Raw genomic sequence first — 16,746 nt, forward strand, 5'->3', positions numbered from 1 at the left:
TAAATTATGAATTGGAACAATTATAGCAAAATAAGATTAAACTTTCGGATGTTATAAATTTTATGGTTTAGGAATTGAACTTGTAATATTTATAAAGCATTATTGACAATAAATTACAAATACTATAAACAAATTGACTTATACACATGACATACATAAATTCAAATTTATGAATAATAATAATATTAATTCTCATATTTTAATAATCTGTCTAATTATCAAATTGTAAATGATGCATATCTAAAAATTAAAACTTTAAAATTTAATTATTTGTATGACATGTTATAAAATATTTTAGAGATATTATTATAGTTTGAAAATACAACATTACAAATGTTCTATAGAAATGAGTTTTAGGAGAAACATACACTATTATATCAGTATATATATATATATATATTTATATGATTATTAATTTATAATATTATTGGGACCATATTTTACATTAAGATTTCAAAAAAATTATTATCTTATTATCTTATCGAATATTGTTAATTTTTACACTGGCCCGACTTGGGACCAGCAAAATTTATTAATTTATAGTGATTATTAATTTATAGAGTATTAATTTATAGAGGTTTTACTGTATTTAGGTTTCCAAGTACATGATGTTCTCAATATCATCCCAAAATGTTGACCAGAACCAATGGTTTGTCTTCTTAAACCTACCAAGCAATGATAGCTTTACTTCAATCCTTCGAGTTATCTCATTCCTCTCTGTATCATAACCGTATAAGCGAACGGGCATGGGATCTCCGTTTCTCAACCAAACTTGGCCAGTGAGACTAGTGCCATCCGTATGCAACTGATAACCTTTAAGCGTGAAATCCATCTGAGAAACAGGCAAGACAATAGTCTTGGCGAGGGACCATTGACTCTTGTCAGAGTCTTCAAGAACCCAAACATCCACCACAAGAGAACTTGCTGAATGGGTCCAAAGTAGTCTGTATCTGTTAAAAATAGCTACTCTTCCTTTGTAGTTCATGAGATCGATCTGACACAAGCTCCCGAAGCCGGGACCATTGGGAAATTCAATCAAATTGAACTCTTCAGAAGTCAAGTCAAAACTCATAAGCACATATTTGTTGTTCTCATCAGTCCGAGCACTCTAATACAAAACACCGTTAATGGAAATACCTCGTTTGTAAGGACTATGAGGAATGTGGCATTTAGTCTTTTTCCATAATGCTCCAGCTCCAAGTACCAACACATGATGTTCTAACCTCACTCTACGTTCCTTAGTGAACTCCCAAACCAGGCTAAGCACTTTGTATACATCATGAACAGGATCGTGTCCAGAATAGTTCCACACGCTGTTACCTTTTACTTGAGATCTTATAATAGGCAACTCCACATGCTGCCTCGTGTGAAGGTTACATATTTGCACTCTTCTCCCAGCTCTGAAAAACGCCAAGCCACGAACAGCGTTCACAAAGTAGCCTCCTATTATCCGCATAGACAGATTTTGATCGATCACTGAGACGACTGAGTGATCATGACTCGATGATGATGATGATGTGAGCAAGGCATACTTGCCGATCCTGTGTCTGTCATCCGCTATATACGCGAACAAACGTCGGGGTGGTGAGGATCTAAGGAATAGGTTGGTGAAGTATGGAGAGATGATAAGGGAAAGCCAAAGCTTTGAGACGCACTTGTATCTCATGAGAGATTTCGCCGGCAGTCTTATCAGAATCTCGATTAACATTTGCTCAGGGATCTCCGGTAAGGCAATGGTCTCCTTCGCTATCTTTTTCTTTTTCCTCACGGCAAGACATAAAGGCGCTCCCATGGTTGTTTGTTCACAGATTTGTGTGTTCCAAACCTATGTTGATAATATATACTGCATGTAATTTGCAAGATATATAAAACTCACTAAATCATATACAAATTTTACTGGTTAATGTTTTATATTTATCTCCTGAAAACCGAAAATAAATTAAAACCCTCTTTATCCTTCTACAGTACGTACGTAAATATATTTTATAACGAACTTATCCTTAATGCTTGTAACTATAAAAAAAAAATATGTGTTAAGATTGTTAACCAAGAAACTAGCTAGTTTTATTTATCAATATCCACACCACTATAAAGGTTTAACTGGCTCGTCCTTTTGTTTTTTTTTCTTTTTCTAACATAACTTCAATTGGTGACCAAAATTAAAAAAAAGAATGAAGAGAAAGATCACATTTTTCTCTATTCCACAATTTTTTTACCATTTAAAAGTAATATTTTTTCTCCTATATTCTTTTATATTCTTTAAAAAATAAGGAACAATAGAACAAAAATGTTCCTCCCCAAAATTGATGAGGATCAAATGGAACAAAAAAAAGAACAAATATTAAAATTCGTTTTTTTATTGTAAAATAAATAAAAAATATGTTTATTAATAAAATTTCAATTTTTTTAATATAAAAACTTTCATATTTTCACCATGTATTGAAATAAAAAAAATTTTGATAGGAATTTTATCTTAAAATAATCTTAAGACTCTATTTGAAAACTGTATGAACAGTAAAACATATTTAAATTACTCTAAAATTTTATTGTATGTTCATATTAATTATCAATATTTAATATGATATATCTAAAACTTAATTTACAAATTTTATTTTAAAATCAAATTTAAAATTTATTATGTGTACATTAAAAATAATATTAGTATTATCATCGAAATTTAATTTATTTAATATTTAATATATTTTAAAAACATTTTTATTGTTTGGTTACCATTTACTGTTTTGTTCCTAGTTCCTACTATGCAGATTTTCTTTTCATTCCTCAAAAACTGTTTATTCTATTCCACATTGTTCTTTTTATTACTTTTCTTTTTGTTTTTTCAAGGTAACCACAATTTAGGTTAAGAACGAGGAGAAATGTGATATTCCGTTTTATTACACAAATTTTTTACCATTTGAAAGTAATATTTTTTCCTTCACATTCTTTTATATTCTTCAAAAAATAAGGAACAATAAAACAAAAATGTTCTTCCCCAAAAATGATGAGGAACAAATGAAAAAAAAAAAGAAAAATTATTAAAATTCGTTTTTTATTTTAAAATGCAAAAAATATGTTTATCAATAATATTTCAATTTTGTAATATAATAATTTTTATATTTTCACAATTTATTAACAGAAAAAAATATTTTTGATATTAATTTCATGTTAAACTAATATTAAGCCTCTATTTGAAAACTATATGAATTGTAAAATAATTTTAAGAGACTCATGTTTATATCGTAAATATAAACTAAAAATAGTTTAAATTACTCTTAAATTTTTATTGTACGTTAATATTAATTATTGATATTTAACATGACATATCTAAAATTTAATTTACAAATTTTATTCTAAAATCAATTGTAAATTATTATATATACATTAAAAATAATTTTATCAATGAAATTTGATTTATTGATTATTTAATATATTTTAAAAGATATTTTTATTGTTTGATTATCATTTATTTATTTGTTCTTTCTCCGCAGATTTTTTTTTCATTCTTTAAAAACTGTTTATTCACTTATGCATTGTTCTTTTTATTCATTTTCTTTCTGTTCTTCTAATCGTTCTGTTTATTATTAGTCTCTATCAAGAAGGATTGTTCCCTAAAACGGTTCAAAGGAATCAACATTAAAAACATACACTTGCATAAAACATATTGGCTTGCTTAAATTTGCCTAGGTTTTAGATAAAATGCAAACAATACAAATTTGTCTCGTCTCGGTTTATAGTAAAAAAAAGTGTTATATAGTATGTTTTAAAAATCCTCATTTTTTTCTTATGGTTTTTTTTCTTTTTGGAAAATTGAGCATATGAGTGTGTGGGATCATATCCTTGTTTTTATCTGTTAGAGTGACCATTTCACAAGTTGACACCATAAACTCTCTCAGGCACTAATATCGAGGTATCTATTCCGCAAACTTTCTCCGACGCCGGTGTAGCTCCTACTCTCCAGCGTCGGGATCTCTTGTCTTTCTACCTTCTTCTAGTTAATCTTTCTTTCGGTTGTTTAAGCTTTTCCCCGTTTTTAGTCTTGTTACAAACCCCCTGGCCTCCTCAGATTCCGGTGACTTTTTGATCAGCAGTGACAAAGGACGACGGTGGGTTTTGGTTAACCCCCACACCTTGTCTCTGATTGCTTCAACCGGTTTAACAGATCCACGAATATCCGACATGCACAACCTCCGATTGGGATGTCGTTTCACCCCTGTAAAAGCCTCTATTGAGGCACCAAGCTTAACAGGCGAGCTCCTCTCTGGACCACTAGCCAAGCTATATCCGGTGGAGACGTTGGAGGCACACGACGTCCCCTTTTCCATGTCAAGAACCCATCTCTCCAAAATTGAACTGTCGGTGTGGATACTTGATCCTACCCTTTACAACAACTCTGGCTTGCTTATGCTGAAGGTTTGTTCACCGGAGATGCTCAGTCTCTTGCAAACCTATTCATCCTCTCCGTACAACCGCCGCCGCTCGCTCAATTTCGCTAGGTCAACCATCATGTTCTTCGGTCTTCTTTTGGTGGGCCTTTCCCTTATTGTCGGCCCATTACGCTTTCAGCAGGCTAAGCCCATGAGCACAAAACCCAAGTCAAAATTTTCTGAATATTTTCTAAGTCCACTTTCATTGTCTCTTCGTTATCTGGGTGGTAAGGACAAAAGTTTCCGTATACATCATATATCGATAGCTTTGATGTGGGTCTATGAATGTCAATGGAAATCCCTGGTACAAAGCAACCCGTCGTTTATCAATCTTCATCCTAGCGTTTAGCTATTGGGAATCCTGCCTTTGTTTTCAAACAACATCAATGGAGAGAGGAATATCGACATTATGACTCCGCCTCTACGGAGCGGTGGTTACCGAAATTTCCTCAACCCCATGTTTCCATATACCGTGATCTATGAGCCTAAGCATGTACAATCTACCAAATTCAGGGAAATAATCCACACAATGGTTGGTCCAGCTCTAAACCTCTGTAAGCCCAGGTACGAGAATTTATTTCTCTTTTTGACGCCCAATTTTAGCCAATGGTGTGGTCAAGTTTACGAACTTTGTGGATTCCATTTGAGTTGTAAAGCATCATTGTTGTTGTGGCGTCTCTCTTATTCCTTGAGAACCTTGGTTATAATATCTCTTTCGGTTTTGACCCATGAATCCTATTGCTTGATGTTCTTTGGTAATTGGATACTATCTCCAATTGGTCCGAGTTTAGTCTACGGCTTTGGTTTGATCAAGGTCTTTCTCTATCTATGGCAACTCTACCAAACATCTTTAAGCCCCAGAGCTCCACAAACCTTGCTCGAAAACTTGTCAAGCTACTACTTCGTGTAGGCTTCCTCAAACCGGAGAGAAGTTCAGCTTTGACCCCTTTATTAACGCCAACCAGTCTGATGACAGTGGCAATCTCCTCATCCGTTGGCTTGTCCATGGAAGAGCTATCGACAATCTTGATCTCACATGTACCAAAACTCCTTCAAGAATTTGGCTCAAAGCTCTCAAGAACCTATTGCCGATTAATCCTATCTTTTCTTTGTTCCTATGTTATTTTGGCATTGGGGAATGCCTCTTTATCTTGTATTCTAAGCTTTGTTGTAAGAACTTTGCATGTTGATTAATGAATGCAAGTTGTTTGACAAAAAAAAAAGAGAGTGTGTGGGATCATATGTATAGATTAATTTAGGGGAATTTTGATTTAAAAGGATGTTTCTTTTTTAATTTGTCCATCTATGCTTTCTACAGTAAATTGTTGATTATGCCTAAATTACCCTTTTAAAACATGAAATCAACTTTTAAGCAATTTCAAAATAGAAAATGAATGAAACAAATTAACAAGTAAGGAAGAGGAAGATTAAGGTTGACAAAAAATGTTTTTGATGAAAACATGATGATTTTCACATTAAAATTGTTTTGCAACATTTAGAATACATTTTCTGCAATTTGTATATATTCTCAAGATATTGATTATGAATTTTACGTACTCTACATGTTCTGAAATTTGTAGATTACGAATTCTACGTATTGTATTTTCTCTGAAAATTTTAGAATAGATATATCTTCTAAAAATTTTAGAAGTCAGATTTTGTCGGTGTTCTACGAAAATTAGAATATGTATTCTACACATTACTCTATGTTCTACTGAAGTTAGAAGACGAATTCTACCGTTTATTTTCTACAATCTACACTATGTTCTTTTTCTATTTTTCCCCCAAAAAATTAATAAAATAAAATAAATTAGTATGAACTCAATTATGAGAGATACTAGGTTTTAACCTGCGGTACACCGCAAGATTATTAATTTTTGTATATTTTATATAACTTACTAAAAAAACATAATGTTGGATCAAATATATGTTTTAAACTTTTTTACAATAATATTGAGTTATTTGTAATTTTATTTTCTTTATCTATTTAAAAATTATTATTTTCATTTGAAATTTAATTAATCAAAAAATTTTATTTTGGAATTTAATCAATCAAAATTAGTTGTTGTGAAAGTAAACATCTGTTAATATGTATAATACCTTGTAGTTAGTATAACATTATTTAAAGTTTATTCACGTAAAATTATTTAAAGTTTATTCAACAATTTGAAATTAGTTAATTTTGTCTATGAGTATGATGGAGCGGGTTAGTGTTGGTTTTTAATTTCTTTCATATAAAATTAAGTTTTAAATATTTTGTTTGTGTTTTTAGACCAACCCGCAAAAATATACTTATGATTATTTTTAGGTTTTTAATCTCTCTAGCCCCTTTTAGTTCAAATCCAATTTGAAAAATCCCCCACTTATTCTCACTATCCATTTCCTTTTCAATATTATTAAAATCCCACCATACCCTTCTTATATTATATTATAAATTTAAATCTTAAAAAAGAAATAAAAATAACCAATATAATAAACATTCTCTCTCCTCTCTCATTAACCCAAAAAAATGCGACATTTGTAAAAAAATTTGGAATTGTAGATATGGGACAACTGGAACCATTGGATAGAAAACTACTAATACAAAAATTTAGTGCAACTGAGACAAATGAGTACAACTATGTTTATGGACTGCTACGAAAAAATGTAAAATTAGGGACCGTTTTCTTTCTCTTTCTTTTGCAGTTGACAATGAAAATACTTCAGTCATACGCTTTCATTATGATGGATACTATTCAAGTATCAGAGAAAATATACGATGGATTTCAAGAGAGGATAAGAAAGTGTATTCTTTTCTTAAGAAGACATCACTAGTGATGTATCAAATGCTAAGTTGGTTGAGAAGATATGTAGTAAGATAAGGGTAGATGAGCCTATGAAAAATCTAAGAGTTAGTTACTTTCCCTTTTTCATTCCCGAACTATAAGGGAATACCAAATTATATAATTAGTGTTTGTGTTTGTATTTGTCTGTGAAACTTATTTGTTATGTTTCATACAACTAAGTTTTAACAGGTACAACTCTAATTAATTTCATTGTATTTGTACAAATTTGATTTGTTTTGTCTTGGTACAACTAAATACAACTGGTACAACTATAATATATTGTCTTGCTTAATTTGCAGAATTTTATTAAATTATAAAACTTAGAACCAAAATATAAAAACTTAGTCTTTTAAGATTACATTGTATATAACAACCACACAATTTTAACATATAGATCTACTTCACATGTAAAAAACAAATCTAAATCATAGAAATCCAAATTCTTACATAAACAACCTTAGTTTTTTAAAGTTACTTTGTATATAACAACCACAAATTATGAAAATCAAGAAATAATGGTGGTATCAAAATTTCAAAAGCAATCTCATTATCTAGATAACTCACACAATCTCATTATCTAAAGGAAAGAGATAAACTCACACAATCTCATTATCTAAAGCAAAGAGATAAACTCACACAATCCAAACAAAAAAACAAACTCAAACTCACACAAACTCAAACTCACACATATTCAAACTCACACAAACTCAAACTCACACAATCTCACAAACTCAATCCAAACACAAACTCACAATCTGAACACAAACTCACATAATCTCATTATCTATCTACATAATTATAAGAAATAAAATGTTTTTTTAACACAGTTCACGAAATCATTTCACCAACACATTTCCCAAACTCAAAACTCACAAAATTCAAATCCTTTTCACACAATTCAGAGAACTAAACCCAACAATTAGTCGAATTAGAGATCAAAAGAAAGAAACAAAGAGAATGGCTTACAATGACCGACAGCTGAGAGAAAACTAACGACGAATTTCGATTTCTCACGGCAGATTTCTCCAAAGAGAAGAAGAAAGGGGATTGAGAGAAACAGACGACAAAAAAAAAGATAAGTAGTAGATAAAAGATGTAATGAGATTGATTTTCCTCTGCAACTGTCGACTAGAGTCAGAGAAGAAGAAAGACGAGAAGAAAAAAAAGATAATAAAAAAAATAAGGGTTTTGTCAAAGATTTGGGGATTTAAGATCCAAAATTGATATGGATATCTGAAAAAATATGGGTTTAGATCCAAAATAAGGTTGGATTTGTAAATATGTTAAAAACCCTAAATTTATTAGTCTTTTACTAATTATCAGAACAAAAATAAACATTTAAATATATTTTCTTTATTAGGGGGGCTAAATAGAATGGAAATTTAGATGCAGGGGCCAGAGAGATTTAAATCCTTATTTTTAGTCTAGGTCTGGACCCGTGGATATATAAAAAAATAGTTATTAAAAGAAATAGTTAGTTTTGTCTATGAGTATGATGGAGCGGGTTAGTGTTGGTTTTTAACTCCTTTCATATAAAATTAAGTTTTAAAATATTTTGTTTGTGTTTTTAAACCAACCCGCAAAAATATATAATTGCACTAATATTAACCTAATTCCCATCACATTCTTATGATTATTTTTAGTTTAGGTTTGGACCCGTGGATAAATAAAATTTTCCATAAATTATTGTTGTTTTTTTTAGTATTGTTATTGATATTTACACATATAATATTATTGATATTACTCATATGACTAAATCTGATGTAATCACTATTTAAATTGTGCAACAGGATATATATATATATATATATATATATATGTATTTGACATCATAACTATATAAATGACACATGTTTTTAGTCAAAAAAACATATATCATTTTGTGGAGGTTAAAACAAAAATATATATATATATATATATAGTATAATAAAATCATACATTATTAGTTTATTTTTATATTCTTTTCTACCCATTTTGACATCAATTGCTCTATCCATTTTAACATAGAAAACATTATACAATTTATGTATAATGGAAAACATGTATAATGTCAAACTAACTATGGAAAATCGAAATTGAATAAGGTAAGATACTATAGTTTCTTTTTTCATTAGAACATTTACAACTTGTAATTAAAAAGGAAAATAGAAATTGATGTTGTTCAGATATTTAGAGAAATATATATATTTTCATACTCGATTTTCCTAAATTATTTTTTTCTTAAAAAAAAATTTGTATTAAATGTTTTAATTACGATAGCATATAATGTAAATATGCCCAACTTCAAGCCTTCTTCTGAAAAATGCTGTGAAAATAATAATATAGATGATGGTAAAGAGAGTGTTTATGTTAACATTCATTGTGAGAAGCAAAAATAACCAAACTATATAAATAAAAAATTAAAGATCTAGGTTGCTTATCAAAACCATACTATAACCCTACTACATAAATTAATCAATGAAATAGAAACAATCTAAAAGCCAGAAGAGAAGAACAAAACGTAGGAGAATCACAGTAGCTTTATCTTCAGCGAAGAAAAACAAAAATATCTGGTTTGGCAAATTTTTTTTTTATGGTGTAGGAGAAGGGTTTTTAGAATTATTATTATTATTCTTTGGGATAATTGGAAATAATGGATCACTAAAAAAATGTTTGTCCATATACACCTTTATTTTAAAATTGTCATTTTTACCTAAAATACCCATACAAATTAATAAATCCAAATTCAACAAGTTTTAAGAAGTGAAATTTAGGTGTATATGTAGATATACAATTACTGAGGTAATATAAATATTTTCAAAAAAAAAAATTATACCATATTTTTTTGGTAGATAAAATTTGATATAGAATATTTAGAAAATGTTTCCTACTGTTCTGAAAATACCTGATTTTGTATTATAACATTTTGTACATGTTATACTAATTTCAGAAAAGGTTTTTGTTCTAAATAGTTTAGTAGTCTGAAATTCAAAATTCACGATATGCAGAATATGTATTCTACGGTTTATTCTATGTTCTAAACTTTTTTAGTATAAACCTTCTATGCTCTGAAAAAGTTATAATATGTTTTATTCCTTTTACTCTATCTCTGCGAAAATTAGTAGATATATATTACAGAAATATAGAATGTATACTCTGAAAATTGTAGATATCACTAAATATAGAAAGTGAATCTTTCTATATAGAAACTGAAATTGAATCTTTGAAAAAGGAAACTAAATATTTATCAAACCAAAAAAAAAAAAAACAGACCTTGAGAAACCGGTGAAGAACTCTTCCCTCTACAACAACCACGCTTCAAAGATGCAAGAACCGCTATTGAATTCCGCTTTCCTGGTTAACAAAATAAACACTCACGAATCAAGCTTCAATTTCAGTTTTCATATCAACACCCTTTTACATAAAGCAAACAGACCTAAGACCTGCTATATCAGAAAATCTGACTCTGATCTTGTTAGCTTCAAGAATTCTTGGAACTTCTTTGCCAGATTCAAAAGCTCTAAAGAACTTATGCTTTATATCTTTCATGGTGGGGACAAATTCTTTAGCTCTATGTGTGATATACTCTGATGGATCTTCTCTTTCACTGTTTCTAGCTTCATCATCATCATCTTCACAACTCTGTTTCCTCTGCTTTAAAACTCGACGAGTCTTGCAAAGTCACTGAGCCTTGAATAAACTTCTCTAATCCCTACAACTGGTGCATCACAATCGATCTCTGTTTGTTCACTTAGCCCTACAAATCTTAAGTTATCAAAATCATCACAAGTGTCAAAATAGTCCCAAGAAGACGTCTCCTGCCTGCAAGGAAGCGACAGAGGAGGAGAAAGCGCCGACATTGTCTCATCTAGATCGTCGTCGCCGCTACTCAGAGGGTTAATCGTGAAAGTCACAGCAGAATTAGCCGTATCTGTCTACATGTAACTTAGATTCACAAGGGGGTTAGGGTTATGGTTTGGATTCGAGCGAGTCGTCGGGTAGTTAAGAAGTTTTTTAAAAAAAAAAAATTTTAAATTAGCAATTTATATTTTTATTATTTAAGTTTATGTAAAAGTAAGGGTAAAACTGGTTTATGATTATTATAAAACCTAAATGACCAAAATTGTGAAAATAAAGTATATTTGGACATTTAAAAAAAAATATCCTTTATTTCCAATTCTCCCTTGTTCTTTTATGAGATTTTAGGAAAAAATAATCTCTAAGGAAAGACTCTTTATGACTTAGATGTTTTGGAATATGTTTAAAAAATTAGATTTTATTTCTATAAGTTGTCAAATAAGGGAAAATCGAATTCTAATTATTATAAAACCTAATACACCAAATTTTTCCAAAAAAGTCATAGATGGACAAATTTTAAAATAAACATCTTTTAAATCAAAATTCCCTTAATTTAGTTAAGAAATTGACTTGGTGTTACATGTGTTTTTCTTTTCTTTCTAGTTGTTGTATATTTTATTGCTGAATTGAGAATAAGAGGTTAAATTTTTGTTTCCTAAGTCTTCCTTTGCATTAATTATTGCAGCTTAGCTTTTCGAGTGAAAGTTAAGAACTCTGGTATATGATTCCAAACATTTCTGTTTGCAGAAAGTTCCAATTCTTATTGTTAGGATGCGTTGCATGTCTCATGTCATTCAACTACCACACATACAAGGAAGTGATCGGTGCTCTTGTAGTTATTATTATAAGATTTCGCTGGTAATCCGATTAGGATATCGATCAACACTTCTTCAGGGATCTTTGGTGTGGTAAGGCCCTATGAAGCACGGGGACGGCAGTTCCATGACGTCTCCCGTCTCGGAAACGTTTCAGGTATGGGGACGGCGAAGAAACAACATGGAAACGTCTCCGGGACGTTTTGCACACGGTGGGGACGGCAATAGTTTATGGGGATGGCAACGGTTCTAATCAAAAACGTTTCTGAAACGTTTCTATTGTAAAATAGGAAATTTAACTGTTTTTCTTCTATTGTCCAAAAAAGAAAAGGAAAATTAACCTTTTAAATATTGTCTAATTAGGGTTTACAAATATCAATGTTATATATATCTCATCTTTTTGCATTCTTACTTCACGTCGACGTCGTTCATCGCAAAACCAAAACACACAAACTTCTCCGTTTTTTATTTTTGGTGAAGACGAACTTCTCTGTTTAGCTCTGCAAAAGGTATGTCCCAACTCTGAAGCTTCTTAATAATTTAATATAAGTCAAATCTTTGTTTAATCAGTGTTTATAGATCGAAACAACGAAACTTATAAACATAGTAGTTGATAAGTTATGTAACTTACGTTTATATATTTTATATTGTTTGATTATATATTTTATAAGCGTTGGTTGATTATTAACTTACGTCTACGTAACTTTTTAATATTTATATGTAGGTTGATTATTGATATGGCTACTCAAGAAAACAGTGATAATGTCGATATTGATAGTGGATCTAGTCAAAACGGTGAAGCTCCATTATGGGCTTACGTGACTAAAATTCAGAAGCAAGGAACAACATGAGGAACTTGGAAGTTTAAGTGTAAAATATGTAATGAAACCAAGGGGGGATCTTATTCGAGAGTGAGAGCACATCTGCTTGGATTGAAAAACGCTGGTGTAAATTCTTGTCCGAAAGTAACTAAGAGTGAAAGACAAAAGATGCAAGGGTTAGAAGACGATTTTGAGAAGAAGAAATTCGAGAGTGGAGCTAGAGAGGTTCCTTTACCTTGTGAAACAAGTTTTAGCTCTAAAAAAAGAAAGTCTGTCATCTCCCCTATTGAGAAAGCATTTGGTATTGAAATCAGAGACCAGTTGGATCAGGAAATTGCAAGGATGTTTTACACAGGAGGATTGCCATTTAATCTTGCAAGAAATCCGCATTATCACAGGTCCTACCAGTTTGCTGCTTCCCACAACATTGATGGTTATGTGCCTCCTGGTTATAATAAGTTGAGGACAACTTTGCTACAGAAAGAGAGAACTCATGTTGAGAAGTTATTAGAACCACTAAAGCTAACATGGAAAGAAAAAGGATTGACGATTGTGTCAGATGGTTGGAGTGATCCTACAAGAAAACCTCTGATTAATTTCATTGCTACTTCTGCTAGTGGTCCTATATTTCTCAAGGCTGTGAATTGTTTTGGCGAAGTGAAAGATAAATTCTTCATTTCTGATTTGATGAAAGAGGTTCTCAATGAGGTGGGTCATCAAAACGTCGTGCAAATCATCACTGATAATGCAGCAAATTGTAAGGCGGCCGGTGAGATTATTGAATGCATGTTTCCTCACATCTATTGGACACCAAGTGTTGTCCATACACTTAATCTGGCCTTGAAGAACATATGTGCAGCAAAGAATGTGGAAACGAATGTCGTAACATATAATGAATGCAGTTGGATAACAATAATTCATGACGATGCGATGGCAATAAAAAATTTCATCATGAACCACAACATGAGGCTGTCAATGTTCAACAAGTTCAGTCCTCTTAAATTACTATCAGTTGCTGATACTCGTTTTGCTTCCATCATTGTGATGCTTAAGAGATTGAAGCTTATCAAAAGAGGTCTTGAAGCTATGGTCATAAGTGAGGAGTGGTCTACTTATAAAGAGGATAATTGGGGGAGAGCAAGCTTTGTTAAAGAGAAGATTGTGGATGATGATTGGTGGGAAAAAGTTTCTTATATCATTGATTTCACAAGACCTATATATGATATGATTAGGTTTTGTGACACTGACAAGCCATGCCTTCATTTGGTGTATGAGATGTGGGATTCTATGATTGAGAAGGTGAAGCTTGAGATCTACAAGAAAGAAAACCGTCAAATGTCTGAATATAGTGTCTTTTACACTGTTGTTTATGAGATCTTAGTGGCTCGTTGGACGAAGAATAACACTCCCCTACATTGTCTAGCTCACTCTTTAAATCTTAGGTAAATTTTAAATTATGTGTTTAACTTTTTTATTTTATTTCATTGACAATATATAATAGTTTTCATTTGTTGCAGATTTTATAGTGATGTATGGCTTAATGAGGATGCTACAAGAAAAGGTCCCTATAGAGATGGTGAAATCTCTCGTGAGAGAACGAAATGCTTTCGAAGATTGTTTCCTAATGATGATGAGCATACTAAGGTTCTTAATGAGTATGCATTATTCTCCATGAGGACTGGTCATTTTGCAGATTTATCATGCATTGTCGGAATGGGTACTATGGAACCCTTTCGTTGGTGGGCTAACTTTGGTGCTGATACTCCATGTCTCCAAGCTTTGGCTTTTAAATTGCTTGGTCAACCTAGTTCATCATCTTGTGCTGAGCGCAATTGGAGTACTTACAACTTTATTCACTCACTCAGAAGAAATAAGTTAAATCCAAGCCGTGCTGAAGACTTGGTTTACATTCACAACAATCTACGCCACTTATCAAGGAATTCTGGTCAATATGAGGATGAAAAGACCAAGATGTGGGATGTTGGTGGAGATTCATATGATACCATGGAAGATGTCGGATTTTTGGAGTTTGCTAATCTTTCATTAGATGAGCCCGATCTTGAGAATGAGTTTCTCATAGAATAATTTATTTTAACTATTATTTAATATATTATAGTCATGTTTTGTTTCATGAAATTTTTTTTATAAGTGACTTTATTTATTTTATTTTACTAATATATGGATATTTTTATATTTTATATATTATAAAACTGACATACCCCTGCCGTACTCATACCCCTAAATATTTACTTCGCCGTTTCCCGTCTCTGTCTCTGTATCCGTTTCCCGTTCCCGTCCCCGTCTCGGTGCAGCATAGGTAAGGCCACGGTGGTCTTTCTTTCATTTCTCAATTTCCTACTACAAGACTTAAATTAATTTATAGATTTGTGTTTACAAAATCCTGTCGTAACTTGACACAAGAATCTGATCAATCACAAAAAAAAAAGGAAGAAAAGAAAAGGAGAGTACAAGAGCCAACAAAAAACACACATACTCAGAATTATGTTTCTTGTCCTTTAAGTTTGCTTTCGGGTCTCTTTGTTTGTATGTTGCGGCTCTAACAAGCTGCGCGGCTGCGCCTATCTATTTGTAAACCCTTGCTCCCTCATTCCTTTTCTCCGTGATTTCAAATTTAGACTGCAGGTCTAAGAGATATAGACGGAAGCAGCAGTATACAAACCATTATTAATTAATGGTTTAAAACTTGTATATTATTCTACACTAAAAAAACATAGATAAGTAACTTTAATTCATTGTTTTAAATTTTAATAACTTTAACCCCACAGTATAAAGTGATTCATGTCAAGTTATGTGAACACAACTTGGAAATCATTTAATCGGTTCGCAAAAGACAACTTTCATTTTAATTTGGAAATCATCATTATTCACATATTTATCAAAAAACAAAAAATATTTGGAAATCATTTAACCTTAACCCCACAGTATTTTATTCTGTATCTTATATAATAAAAGAAGGTTTTTTCTAATTTTTCTTAACAATGTGACATTTGGCACTCTACTTTTGTGACACATACCATTCTCATTAATTTTAAACTTCACATACTATTTTTTATTTGACTTTATTATATTTGTATCTTATATGGCATATAGTTTGTTAAAAACAAGATAATTATTGTATAGTTTGCTTTTTGAATTTCAACATTGTTACAAAAATATCTTCCTTCCATTTTTTAGTTTTAGCTTATAATATATTTTATAATGAAATCATATACCATAGAACCTAAAAAAAGTACTGATCAACCCAACTAAAAAATATAAACAAATTGAAACCAAATAAAAATAAATGGTTTCATACTTTTAAAATAAAAACTGAAACCAAATTAATTTATGATAGACTAATTTAAAAATATGGAACAATTTCAAATATATATATAAAATCATATTATATTCAATAATCATATATAATGTATTAAAGACACAACTCAAATTTGTATTTAATAGTATTGTATAAGTTACAGTTTGACTGTCTTTAAAACATATGTACTAAAAAAAATGGTATCATAACATAATTGTTTTATCTCCCCCAAGAAATAATAGAAAACAATAGTTTCAAAATTATTTATTGTTAATTATACTATTTATTTTAAAATGATTAGAAATAGATACAATTTATAGAAGAAAAAAAAATGTAGATTAAATTTGACACACTTTTATTTTCATGAATTATTATAAAAAATTAGTTAGACTTAGAGTATAAGATATATGTTTTATGATATCGTTTTAATAAATTATTTTAAAATTGACTTCTTTTTTTTTTGTCAACAAAAGATTAGCTCAAACGAGCCAATTTGTAGGGAAATTGTTTACATACAAAACATGATGCGGGGAGGTATGCGTTTGGCATGCCAGAGAATCCGTACTTACATTTGCGTTTCTAGAGATAAGAGATAACGAGAAAGTCGAAAATTCTGCTCTGTCTACCATGATGTCGTCTAGGTACACCGAGAAAGCTGGCTAGTCCGAAGGAGAAGACACCATATTCACCAAGTCTGAACAGTCTGTA

At 30.9% G+C, this 16,746-nt stretch overlaps 1 protein-coding gene and 1 pseudogene across 1 annotated transcript; one reads left to right on the top strand and one right to left on the bottom strand.

The window, feature by feature from the left end:
• Positions 590-1,792, bottom strand: LOC104699083 (annotated as a pseudogene).
• LOC104699084 lies at positions 12,891-14,807 on the top strand. Its single transcript, XM_010414433.1, has 2 exons — positions 12,891-14,164; positions 14,240-14,807. The coding sequence occupies exons 1-2, from the start codon at positions 12,891-12,893 to the stop codon at positions 14,805-14,807; spliced, it is 1,842 nt and encodes a 613-aa protein (XP_010412735.1).

This window comes from Camelina sativa, chromosome 6, assembly GCF_000633955.1.
Source record: "Camelina sativa cultivar DH55 chromosome 6, Cs, whole genome shotgun sequence".
Classification (NCBI taxonomy): domain Eukaryota; kingdom Viridiplantae; phylum Streptophyta; class Magnoliopsida; order Brassicales; family Brassicaceae; genus Camelina; species Camelina sativa.

Bases quoted from the DNA above. Each gene is read 5' to 3' on its own strand.
- LOC104699084 (XM_010414433.1), top strand. From the start codon at position 12,891: ATGCAAGGGTTAGAAGACGATTTTGAGAAGAAGAAATTCGAGAGTGGA. The intron at 14,165-14,239 runs GTAAATTTTAAA...CATTTGTTGCAG, and splicing joins GCTCACTCTTTAAATCTTAG to ATTTTATAGTGATGTATGGC.